Source organism: Chiloscyllium punctatum, chromosome 25 (assembly GCF_047496795.1).
Source record: "Chiloscyllium punctatum isolate Juve2018m chromosome 25, sChiPun1.3, whole genome shotgun sequence".
In the NCBI taxonomy this organism is placed as follows: Eukaryota; Metazoa; Chordata; class Chondrichthyes; order Orectolobiformes; family Hemiscylliidae; genus Chiloscyllium; species Chiloscyllium punctatum.
The window spans coordinates 83,753,065-83,766,086 of NC_092763.1; the positions used below are offsets into that span (position 1 = coordinate 83,753,065).

A 13,022-nucleotide genomic window follows, 5' to 3' on the forward strand; every position below is an offset into this window, starting at 1 on the left:
ATACTGTTACGATCCAGTTATAGACCAATATCTTTTATTTAAAATGATCAGAATGAGAAACCTGTGTTGTGGTAACCTGATGGGTTAATAATGGGGGAGCTGAATGACCCCTCCTCACCTGGTCTTAATACTGTGTTTCTAGAGAACCCACAGCAGGAGCCTGTAGTATGTTGGCCTGACTTCCTTCCTCATTATTAAATTGACCCCTAACTAGTCGATGACATGTGAGACTAAACACTAACATTTTTTCTTGACGATAATTTATTCCCAAATGCAGCATGACAAATGTCTACTTCCTACCCTCCATCAGTACTGTGTCCCGCAGTATTTCTCTTTAAAAGTGCTCTAACTATTTATAATGTACAGCTGAAAGGCATTTTGAATTAACAAGAGAGTTAACCTGTGGGTGGGGTGCTTGTGGTGCAGTGGTAGTGTCCCGACTCTGCACCAAGAAGCCCCAGGTTCAAGTCCCACTCGCTCCAGCGGTGTGTAATAACACCTCTGAGCAGGCTGTTCAAAATATAAACTCAATCCTTAAGGGTCTTGTGGAGCTGGGGTAGTATCCTTACCTCTAGACCAGAAGGTCTGGGTTTGAGTCTCACTTGTTCCTAACGTGCCTGAACAGGTTAGAATTATAGAATCCCTACAGTGCAGACAGAGGCCATTCAGCCCATTGAGAACACACCAGCCCATTAGCCATGGGAAGTATAGGGTTACATGAATGGGGTAGTTGCCACGTGTCTGGGTAGGATGCTCTTTGGACAGTTGATATGGACTCAATGGGCTTCCAGACAGAAGGGATTCTATGAACCTCTGAAATACATCCCAAATAGTCCCAGCTCACTCACCCCAGCCCCATGTTTAGCCAATCCACCTACATATCTTTGGAATGTGGGAGGAAACCCACACAGACACAGGGAGAATGTGCAAACTCTGCATAGTCACCAGAGGCTAGCGCTTTGAGGCAGCAGTGCTAACCACTGAGCCACCCATAAGTTGATTGGGAAAATATCTAGAATTAGAATACTAATAGCATTTATTAGATATCTGCACATAAGAGAAGATTGTAGTTTATCTGTGAAGATTTCTGCTTCCTCTTTTGTCTTTCAGGTTTGGATATTCATAAGATAAGGAAAGTCAGTTCATCGCCCTGACCAGAATGATGCAGGGTTGCCAATCCCTGGGACATTCTCCATATAGCAATCCTCTCTTTCCCCTCAAACAGCTTCACCATATCCAGATTTCCTCTGTGTCGGAGGATCTTTGCAAGTAGAATGTTGCTCCATATGTACTTCATGACACTCGTCAGCAGGGGGACCAATGAGATCCCAGTCCCATAAATCACAGACCAGGTGGAAAGCAAGGTCATTGTGCAATAATTCGGAGAAGGATTGTGAAGGTGTGACTTTGTGAGCTTCGAGGTAGTGGAGGTCGTTCAGTGATGGAACGATGAACAGGTTCTGGACCTCTTACTGTTATTTCAGTCAAAGGCACGCCAGTCTGGGCACAGCCTCACTGGCTGCTGCATCCTTCTGGCTGAACTCATGGTGTACTCAAGGAGAAGACGCTCCTGGTTCTGTAATTACTGAGTATTTAATGTGTGGATGCGCGATCATTCTGAGGAAATGTTGTTCACGTAATCCATATTTTTAATCTTGTGTTACACAGAAAAATAATGTAACTGTGCAAGTTCTGTGTTTTTCTCGATTACACATGTTGACATTGTTGATGAACATTTATACGTAATTTTGACTTTCACAAGGCTTCTTATGGAAGTATTTTGAATGTTGGTATGTTTTCATACTTTAATTTCTGTTTGCAAACAAGGGATCAGGATCCCAGCATTTCTCATTGGCCTGAAACCCATGATCCATTATTACTTATTGTACTTGGCAGCTTATGTCCATTGCCTTGTTATAACAGTTTGTATGCATCTGTAAACCCTCCTTCCTATTATTCCTGTTCTTTTTTTCCCTTTGACTGCTCCCTTTCATTTTTTGCTGTTTCCCCCTGACATCTTCCACTCCTGCTCACCCCCAATGCTCCAGGTTTGCTGTTTGATTTACAATTTCCACTCAACACACAGAATCCCTCCTTTGAAGGAGATTGAGAATCCAAAATCTCCCAGTAGCAAAAACTAATGGGAGAAATTGGTGAGCAAGAAGGCTGCCATCCTGCTAAATATTAATTCAATATTTAAAACAACAGTAAAAGCCGAAGTCCAAAGGAAATGTAGCCACTATTTCTATCACCCTAGAACGTTGGAGGCTGAGGGGTGACCTTCTAGAAGTTGATAAAATCACGAGGGTCATGGATAGGGTAAATAGTCAAAATCTTTTCTCCGGGGTGGTGGAGTCCAAAACCAGACTGAATAGGTTTAAGGTGAGAGGGGAAAGATTTAAAAAGGATTTGAAGGACAACTTTTTCACACATAGAGTGGGTGTGTGTATGGAATGAGCTAACAGAGGAAGTGGTGGAGGCTGGTACAATTACAGCATTTAAAAGGCATCTGGATGGAGACATGAATAGGAAGGGTTTAGAGGGATATGGGCCAAGTGCTTGCAAATGGGACTCGGTCAGATTGGGATGTCTGGTCAGTGTGGATGAATTGTACTGAATGGTCTGTTTCTGTGCTGTATGACTCTATCAGATTGCTTCCTTTGAATCATTGTGGTTAACTCATGTGATTCATTACATCAAACTCATTATATTCACTGAGGCAATACTGGAGAATATGTTCCTTACTCTTACCTATTCCCTTCTCTCTCTTGCTGTTGTAAACTTGGTGGTCCTTGTCAATTCTGCCTCACCTGCATAGCGCATATACTTCCTTCATCCAAAGATGAGATCTTCAGTTCTTCATTCCTCAAATTTCCATGTGTCTGCCCATATGTCTTCCCATCATAGCCCTGCATTTTAATATTTGCAGGTCTCCCCTGTGACATGACCTGTTATCAGTTCTCCTCAGAATGTATCAATCTATCAGAATGCAGTTGTTGTTTCACTAACAGTGAAGAGTACAGTGAATGCTGGCTTCAGTTTGACTCAGTATCTTACAGCAGGGAGTAGAATTTCCACTCCTTTTGATGGAAGTGGTGACATGATAAAATTATGCGGACCAGAAAACTGCAAAAATCATCAGTGAAAAGCAAATTCCTCAGTGCACATGTCTCTGATGAATTTAAACCTTGCTATGCATTCAGCAGTTCGAAAATGGTGGACATCTTTCACATTGCAACCTCAAACCTTGCACAATGCATGATACCCAGCACTATTTTGTAGTTCACTTGTTTTCCTTGTAATTGTTTTTAAACCAGGATTGCTAGCTGTACAAAACTCAGTGGTTATTTAATCCTTGTTGTTATTTATCTATTTATATTTGCTGTTAAGTTAATTGCACTGTGCTCAATGCTGTTATTTCTCGAGAGAATTGTACTCCACAAGGATGCTTTTTAAGTTAACTGGACGGGGAGTCCAGGTATTTGCATTATTTTTTTGTCAATCCTCTGAAACTGTACATTGCTGAAGGCCAGGGTCTCAAGTCATCAGAATCTCAATGTCGTGCTGGACCACTTCAGAGGACCGTTAAAACTCCACACAAGTTTTTGTGGGGACTGGGGTCACAAATACACTTAGAGTGAGAAAGGTCAGCAGCTTTCCTTCCTGATCAATGAACAAGTTGGTTTTTACAACGATCCAGTAGCTTAACGGTCACTTTTACTGATGTTAACGTTTTATTTCAAGGGTTTTTTAAAGAAGAAAATTTGAATTTCAAATCTTAAACTTTTAATGGTGAATGTACACTTAAGTTCTGAGGATTAATAGTCCAAACCTGTTAAGTACTGTGGCCCAGTAATGTACCTCGACCCAATGATTTTGAAGCAGGAAGAAGCTGTCATTCAAATGCAACTGCATTGTCAAGCCTCCACAATGTATTTACTGACACAATGGTATTTGAAATTATTTTCTCTGGATTAACTAGTTTGGTAACATAATCACTCCACTCCCTTCTCAGAAGCAGATGGAAATAAACTCACTCTGGATTTCACCCCCAACCCTTGTGCATAGACCCACCCTGTTACTCTTTTATTAATTAAGTATCAGCATTTTGCCCTCACTGTTATTTAGAAATATCTTGGTACTATCTGCATTCTGTTCACTTCAGATGGTTCCCAATTCAGTTGATACTTGGGCCAGCATTACCAGAAAGAGCAACAACTTGATTGAAATTCTCCTTGAATCCAGTCCTTGACTTGTTTGCCATTAGCAATCTGGCTTCTCCATTCCAGTCAAATTGTCACCTTCCTTTTAATCTATAATCGCAGCTGAACTCCTTTGTTGTGTGGTTTATCTAAACCAGCTAACTCGTTTATTTAAACCAGCTAACTCATTTATCTAAACCAACTAACTCTTTTATGTAAAGCAGCTAACTCATTGCAATTTACTGGTTGTAGAAAGAGGATTGAGAGGTGTTGGAAGGGAAAGAGTTAAAAATTGAACCCACCATCTCATTGGTGAATTTAATTCATCATCAGACAGCTAGCTCTGTTCTGAGGCACTCTGCCCATTTGGCCCTGAATACAGAGGCACATCAAAAATGAAAGATTTTCCAGTGTATTAAATGACCGTCTCTATTTTCATTTAGTTTAATGTTTCAGCCTCACCTCATTCTTCACTGAAGATCAAGGTACTCTATGCTTGCTGAGAAGGTAGCTAAAGGATTCACTGGTGACTTAACTTTCCTGCTTAACTTCAATTTTATTCAAAATATTTACCCCCTGTATTGACCAGTTGGATAGACATGAAAGAAAGCCATCTATGTTGTGTGTAATGCAGATAGTGCTGCTCACGTAGCTGTCCTGCTCTATAGCTGTGCCTCATATCCGGGGTATCTGGTATACAAATACCTCAGCTGCACGAAGGAACTAATACTTGATAAGATTATTCACAAAATCTGCCATGTACTTCTGTCATGGTTGAATATTTGAACTTATTTTCAATTTACAGAAGTAATCACATGGTATACTTGCTGCTAATTGCAGCACTTACAGAGCAAACACCGTACAAAGTAATAAATAAAAAGATTCCAAGATTCCAATTTTATTTGACATTTTTTTCCCCTTTTTCCTTTCCTGTCTTTTCTCTTGATGAATTTTTTTCCTGCCCAGCTGGCTTTGATCACTAGTTCTCTCTAATTGCAGTTATAACAGAAAAAGATGATGGCTAGGAAGAGAGTATTGGCTCGATTGAGATTATCCCACACAAGAAACAGCTGGAGCCTGCAAATCAGACCCTTCCTCACAGCCACGTGATCTCAGAGAGCAAGACAAACCCAAAACCAAGAAGATAAATAATTCCCTGGGGAATGCATTTTCAAATTCCTCAGACAATTGAAACCAATTCAGATTACACAAACTAAATGTTTACTGGGAAGATGTTTAACTTCCATGTGACATGACCCCCTCCAGTGACGAATACCTTACATTCTTCCAATTTGAAGTCTTCATTTTATTATAACCTTACACAGCATGTGAGTATCACTGGCTGGGCCAATATTTATTTTTGAAGAAGAGTTACTGGACTGAAACATTAACTCTGCTTTCTCTGCACAAATACTACCATAACTGCTGAGTTTTTTCAGTAGTTTCTGTGTGTTTTTAAAAATGTTTATCTTTCCCCTGGGAAATAAGTGGTGAAATGTGCTCTTGAACTTTGTAACAATGTTAGGGAGGCAATTCCAGCATTTTGACCCAGTGACACTGGAAGAACAGCGATATATTTCCAACTCTGGATGGTGGGTGGTTTGGAGGGGAATGTGTAGATGTTGGTATTTCCATGGATCTGTTGGCCTTGTCCTCCTAGATGGTAGTGGTCATGGGTTTGGAAGGTACTGTCTAAGGATTGCTGCAGTGCATCTTGTAGGCAGTACTGAGCATCGGTGGTAGAGGGAGGAGATGGATGTTTGTGGATGTGGTGCCAATGAAACGGCTGCTTTGTCCTGGATGGTGTCAAGCTTCTTGAGTGTTGGAGCTGCACCAGATGAGCAGAGAGATCTCGGTGTCCATGTTCATAGATCCCTGAAAGTTGCCACACCAAGTTGATAGGGTTGTTAAGAAGGCATACGGTGTGTTAGCTTTAAGTGGTAGAGAGATTGAGTTTCAGAGCCACGAAGTCCACACTTGGAGTATTACGTACAGTTCTGGTCGCTGCATTATAGGAAGGATGTGGAAGCTTTGGAAAGGGTTCAGAGGGGATTAACTAGGATGTTGCCTGGTATGGAGGGAAGGTCTTATGAAGAAAGGCTGAGGGACTTGAGGCTGTTTTTGTTAGAGAGAAAAAGGTTGAGAGGTGATTTAATTGAGACATGCAAGATAATGAGAGGGTTAGGTAGTGTGGACAGTGAGAGCCTTTTTCCTTGAATGGTGATGGCTAGCATGAGGGGACAGACCTTTAAATTGAGGAATTATAGACTTAGGACAGATGTCAGAGGTGGTTTCTTTACTCTGAGAGGAGTAGGGGCATGGAACACTGCCTGCAACAGCAGTAGACTCGCCAACTTTAAGGACATTTAAATGGTCATTGGATTGCATATGGATGAAAGTGGAATAATGTAGCTTCATTGGTTCCACCGGTTGGCACGACATCGAGGGCCGAAGAGCCTGTACTATGCTGTAATGTTCTATGATCGAAGTGGGGTGTATTCCATTACACTCCTGACTTGTGTCTTCTGATGCTGTATGGGACAACATTTGAGAGTCAGGGGGTTAGTCACTCACTGTAGAATTCCTAGCTACTGGCCTGCTATTGTAGGCATAGTATTTTTATGCCACGCCCATTTTCTCCTCGGTAATGCCCATCATGTTGTTCGGGGGAGATTCAGTGCTGATATAGCTATCAAAAGTCAGGGGCACATGGTTACATTCTATCTCTTGTTGGAGATGTGCATTGCCTGTCAGTTGGGGGGTGGGGAGGAAAGAATGGCCAAAAGATGAATAACGAAGGAAAGAGTTCAAGAAAAAGCCAGCTAGAAATATCGAAACAGATTACAGATGATTGTTACAGAGTAGGAGGAGGCCATTGAGTATGGAATTGGCCCAAAAATGAACATTAAACCTTTGTACCATCCTCTCGCCCTTTCCCTATAATCCTACACAGGTTTATACAACCATCCAATATCCTGTAAAGTTCCTCAGTTGAACCTTCCTCTGCTGTTTTTGCTGGCAATGCAGTAAAGACATACACGTGTAAGAAGAAAGTTTTATTTCACATTTGATTCTTTTGCAAATCACTTTAAATCTGTGCCCTCTCATTCTCAATCTGTTTACAAGCAGCAAGAAGATTTTTCTGTCCGTCTAGACTTCTAACATGTGATAATGAAAACTTAAATCGAGTTTCCTCTTAGGATGCTCTCCAAAGAAAACAGACTCAGCAATTTACCAATCTATCTCATCAATTTATCCAATTTGTGTTCTTAAATGAAATTTCTCATCCCTGGAGCCATTTTCATAAACCTCTTCCACAATCCATTGTATTCACATCCACCGTATTCACATCCACCTTAAGATGTCCTGTCTAGAAGTGTGCACAATACTGTGGTCTAACCAGTAACCTATTAAACTGCTCTTACTGCATGGGGCATTGTTAATAAAGCCAGCAGCCCTTTGTTCTCTCTTCTAAACACTCCAGCAAGATAGTCCAACATGAGTTTCCTTTTAACTAAACCTTGCCAATTCTTCCAAATTAATCCACGATTGTCCATGTGACTACTCTGTCCTGAACAATTGTATCTAGAAGTTCCACGTCTGCTTTCAAATTTGAACTGAATGGTCTGTAATTTCAGGGCAAATCCCTAAAACGTTTTCTTTGAATAAGTTTGTATTGTTTGCAATGCGACCTCTCCCAAGTCGAGGAAAGATTGGAAGATTATTCCCACTGCCTGTGCAATTTCCACTACACTTGCTGCAGTCTCTTGGATGCAACTCACCTGGTTTTGTCATCAGTACCAAGAGCTTCTACAAAAACATTGTCCTTCTAGTGTCTAATTATACTTTTCTTAAAAACTCCAAAGTCCTTATGGGATTGGTCGGCGTAGCTTACGATCACCTCAACAGAAAAATCAGTTCTTTCTCTCACTGGTAAAAACACGTAACCACATTCTAGAAATGCTGAGAGTTCTTGGTTCAGACTTCCATTGGACATCCCTAAATCAATAAGGTGTTTTTTATAGAAGTGCTGGAAGAGCACAGCAGTTCAGGCAGCATCCAAGGAGCAGCGAAATCAACGTTTTGGGCAAAAGCCCTTCATCAGGAATAAAGGCAGTGAGCCTGAAGCGTGGAGAGATAAGCTAGAGGAGGGTGGGGGTGGGGAGAAAGTAGCATAGAGTACAATGGGTGAGTGGGGGAGGGGATGAAGGTGATAGGTCAGGGAGGAGAGGGTTGAGTGGATAGGTGGAAAAGGAGATAGGCAGGTAGGACAAGTCCGGACAAGTTATAGGGACAGTTACTGAGCTGGAAGTTTGGAACTAGGGTGAGGTGGGGGAAGGGGAAATGAGGAAACTGTTGAAGTCCACATTGATGCCCTGGGGTTGAAGTGTTCCGAGGCGGAAGATGAGGCGTTCTTCCTCCAGGTGTCTGGTGGTGAGGGAGCGGCGGTGAAGGAGGCCCAGGACCTCCATGTCCTCGGCAGAGTGGGGTGGGGAGTTGAAATGTTGGGCCACGGGGCGGTGTGGTTGATTGGTGTGGGTGTCCTGGAGATGTTCCCTAAAGCGCTCTGCTAGGAGGCACCCAGTCTCCCCAATGTAGAGGAGACCGCATCGGGAGCAACGGATACAATAAATGATATTAGTGGATGTGCAGGTAAAACTTTGATGGTTGTGGAAGGCTCCTTTAGGGCCTTGGATAGAGGTGAGGGAGGAGGTGTGTGCGCAGGTTTTACAGTTCCTGCGGTGGCAGGGGAAAGTGCCAGAATGGGAGGGTGGGTTGTTTGGGGGCGTGGGCCTGACCAGGTAGTCACAGAGGGAACGGTCTTTGCGGAAGGTGGAAAGGGTTGGGGAGGGAAATATATCCCTGGTGGTGGGGTCTTTTTGGAGGTGACAGAAATGTCGGTGGATGATTTGGTTTATGTGAAGGTTAGTAGGATGGAAGGTGAGCACCAGGGGCGTTCTGTCCTTGTTACGGTTGGAGGGGTGGGGTCTGAGGGCGGAGGTGCGGGATGTGGACGAGATGAGTTGGAGGGCATCTTTAACCACGCGGGAAGGGAATTTGCGGTCTCTAAAGAAGGAGGCCATCTGGTGTGTTCTGGTCCTCCTGGGAGCAGATACGGCGGAGGCGGAGGAATTGGGAATACGGGATGGCATTTTTGCAAGAGGTAGGGTGGGAAGAGGTGTAATCCAGGTAGCTGTGGGAGTTGGTGGGTTTGTAAAAATAGTCAGTGTCAAGTTGGTCGTCATTAATGGAGATGGAGACATCCAGGAAGGGGAGCGAGGTGTCAGAGATGGTCCAGGTAAATTTAAGGTCAGGGTGGAATGTGTTGGTGAAGTTGATGAATTGCTCAACCTCCTCGCGGGAGCACGAGGTGGCGCCAATGCAGTCATCAATGTAGCGGAGGAAGAGGTGGGGAGTGGTGCCGGTGTAATTACAGAAGATCAACTGTTCTACGTAGCCAACAAAGAGACAGGCATAGCTGGGGCCCATATGTGTGCCCTTGGATGCTGCCTGAACTGCTGTGCTCTTCCAGCACCACTCATCCAGCATCTGGTTTCTAGCATCTGCAGTCATTGTTTTTTCCTCGCTTTTTATAGAAGTGTCTAGTAACATAAATAACTTTAGCTGAGGTAAGCAATGAAATAGCCTTGAGATAAAGTGAAAGACGACAGGTTGGCCATCGTGAGGCATTGCGAATTGATACCTATTGGTTAGGAAGGTGTGAATAAGTGACTGAAAAACCTGAGCATACCAACAGTGCTCAGAGACAATGGGCAGTCCCTTCGTTCAGATAGAAGGTGGACTAGGAGACTACTTCCCTAACACTAGTTTTGACAGCACAATGCTGCCATCATAAGCTACTGCAACCAAAACACTGTCTGCCATCCATTAGTGAGGCCTCTGGTTTCCATGCACATCGCCCAGTTTAATGATTTTATCTCATCAAAGATGATATGACATGCCTTGAGAACAGGTGAGACTTGAACCTGGGTCTCCTAACTCAGTGGTAGGGACATTACCACTCTGCCACAAGAATCCTCCCCTATATTTATACAATATATCACCAACTGAACTGTTGTTTTTCAATAAACATTATAACTTACCTTAGAGTTACTTGCAAATATTCCACTATATGCACAGAAATGTTCCAAAAAGTAACGTTTTGGAAAGGAACACATCATGGAATGGGAAATTATCAGCTTGGGGGATCAGTCTGAATTTACTTCTGTTTTCTATGCACTGCTCTCTGTGGCTCACTTCAATGAGTTAATCTTGCACCAGTTTCTGAGATGTCTGGGAAGAGGTAACTGTGACCAATATTTCACACCAATCGCTCTGACACTGACCCTGACACTGAGCCATGGCGTTTCACTTGAGAGAGGAGTTTAACCCAAAGAAACAATAGTCATGCCCTTAGGATGCCCGATAGAAGAGCATGGACATGGAGATCCTGGGGAAGTCCCAATGTGCTGACCTCCCCATTGGGAAAAACCACTGAAACATGTAAATGGTGCATAGCCGGACTTGTATTCCTCAGGGCCGTATGCCTGATCAGAGCTATCCAGGAAATGTTCAATTAAACACTCCTCATTAACTACAAAACTAACCCCCACCATCCCCCAAATCATTTACACTGACAGGATTCTCTCCACAAACTTCCTCACCCCCCCCCAAACTCACCTCATTCTTCGATCTAACTCTCTCCTACTCCCACCACCCCCACTCGATTGTATAACCCCGTTGATCCCCTGACTTCTCTACACCCATCAACCATCTCCACTACTCACCAACCCCTGAGTAAACCCCATCCCCATTACTCACCAATTATACCCCATTCCCATTAATCCCTGAGTAAACCCTGGCCCAGACTTACCTCCCCTCTGACTGTACTGAGCTCCCACTCACCTGATGATCCACTCCAGTCAAGATTAGAATGGTGCTGGTAAAGCACAACAAGTCAGGCAGCATCTGAGGAGCAGGAATATCAACTTTTTGGGCATAAGCCCTTCATCAGGAACCCCATCCACGCATTCACTCACACACTCACTCACTCACTCACACACAGCAACTAAATTTATTCACAAGAGGTTGACGTACTTTTTGCAGAAGAACGTAATTTGTTTTCATGCCTAAAAGGGTAAAAACACCAGTTATATTCCACTCACAAGAATTGGTTGAAGCAGTCTTATTACAAATATTTGAAGTAATCCTTTTATCCTTAACAACAACCTTACAGATACTCAGACTCTGGTGAAGGTCACCAGAAGTTGTTTCCACTTTCAACCTTATTGGTCAGGTGAGTGCTGTCATTGGTTTCTGCGTAATAAATCTCTGTTGTCACTTGATTGTGTTTCTTTAGTTATACATCTTTTCCTCAGATACTTATCCTTAGACACATTTCTTAAGTGAGTTCCAGAAACTCCTCTCTGGCAATCTTTTGTTTCCAGAACTCTTCTCTGACTGATATTAAGGCAATTAACTCATTGTTTCTCATTCCCTGACTGTTTTGGAGTCTGCTAAATCATACTGCTGCTTTTACATATCTCATCTCTCTAAATTATCTGCAATTCCTTGACTGTTCTGTCTTTCTAAAATGGGGGCAGTATGGTGACTCAATGATTAGCGCTGATGCCTCACAGCACCAGTTCCAGCCTCGGGACTGTCTGTGTGGAATTTGTACATTCTCCCCGTGTCTGCATGGGTTTCCTCTGGGTTCTCCGGTTTCCTCCCACAGTCTGACGATGTGTAGGTTAGATGGATTGGCCATGCTAAATTGCCCAAGGTCTCCAGGGATGTGTAGGTTAGGTGGATTAGCCATGGGAAACCTAGGATTACAGTGATAGGATAGGAAGGTGTGTCTGGGTGGGATGCTCTTTGGAGAATAGGTGTGGACTTGTTGGGCTGAATGGCCTGTTTCCACACTGTAGGGCTTCTAAATTTATGTTGACATCTTGTGTCATTAGGCACCTTTTTGCTAATCAATGTATTTTCTCTCTCTTTCCCAAACTCCGAACTATTCCCTTTAGGATTTTAGAAAGATTATTTTAAATGCATGTAGCATATTTCCAGAATCCTGGTATTACTCACAGAACTCAAAAATAAAACAAAAACCACGTCCCTCAACATGCACAATATAAAAATACAGATCAAAATTAAAGTTGTATTAAATTGGAACCCACGTTTTCAAATAATATAATTGTATGAAATGTAAAATATCATATTACTCAAAAAATTTTAAAATGCTGTTAAAATTTTGTCAAAGGTATCTGTTTTGGGTCTTTCATTCTATCATCTTAACAGATAATCTACACTTGGAGCCACCGAATAAAGAAATGTATTCACTTGTCATCCTGTGATCCTGAAGCAATTCTATATTGTATATATTGTCGAGAACATAGAACATAGAAAAATATAGCAGAGAACAGGCCCTTCAGCCCGCAATGTTGTGCCGAGGAGTAATCCTAATCTAAACTAAAATAACCTAACCCATGCATCCCTCAACTCACTGCTATCCATGTGTATGTCCAGCAGTCGCTTAAATGTCCCCAGTGACTCTGCTTCCACCACCACCGCTGGCAACGCATTCCATGTATTCTCAACCCTCTGCATAAAGAACCTTCCTCTGACTTCTCTGACTTTTGGGCGTCACGGTGGCACAGTGGTTAGCACTGCTGCCTCACAGCGCCAGAGGCCCGGGTTCAATTCCCGCCTCAGGCAACTGACTGTGTGGAGTTTGCACGTTCTCCCCGTGTCTGCGTGAGTTTCCTCCGGGTGCTCCGGTTTCCTCCCACAGTCCAAAGATGTGCAGGTCAGGTGAAT

At 43.0% G+C, this 13,022-nt stretch overlaps 1 protein-coding gene across 4 annotated transcripts in view; it reads left to right on the forward strand.

Annotated features, from left to right (window-relative positions):
• Positions 1–8,334, forward strand: part of mcf2a (MCF.2 cell line derived transforming sequence a) — a 191,729-nt gene extending 183,395 nt beyond the window's left edge. For all 4 annotated transcript variants that reach the window (XM_072595615.1, XM_072595614.1, XM_072595618.1 and 1 more), the window contains one exon: positions 1,111–8,334. In XM_072595615.1, coding sequence (XP_072451716.1) covers positions 1,111–1,154 — 44 coding nt within the window. In that variant the 3' untranslated portion in view covers positions 1,155–8,334. The remainder of the gene's footprint in view (positions 1–1,110) is intronic.
• The last annotated feature ends 4,688 nt before the right edge of the window (positions 8,335–13,022 follow it).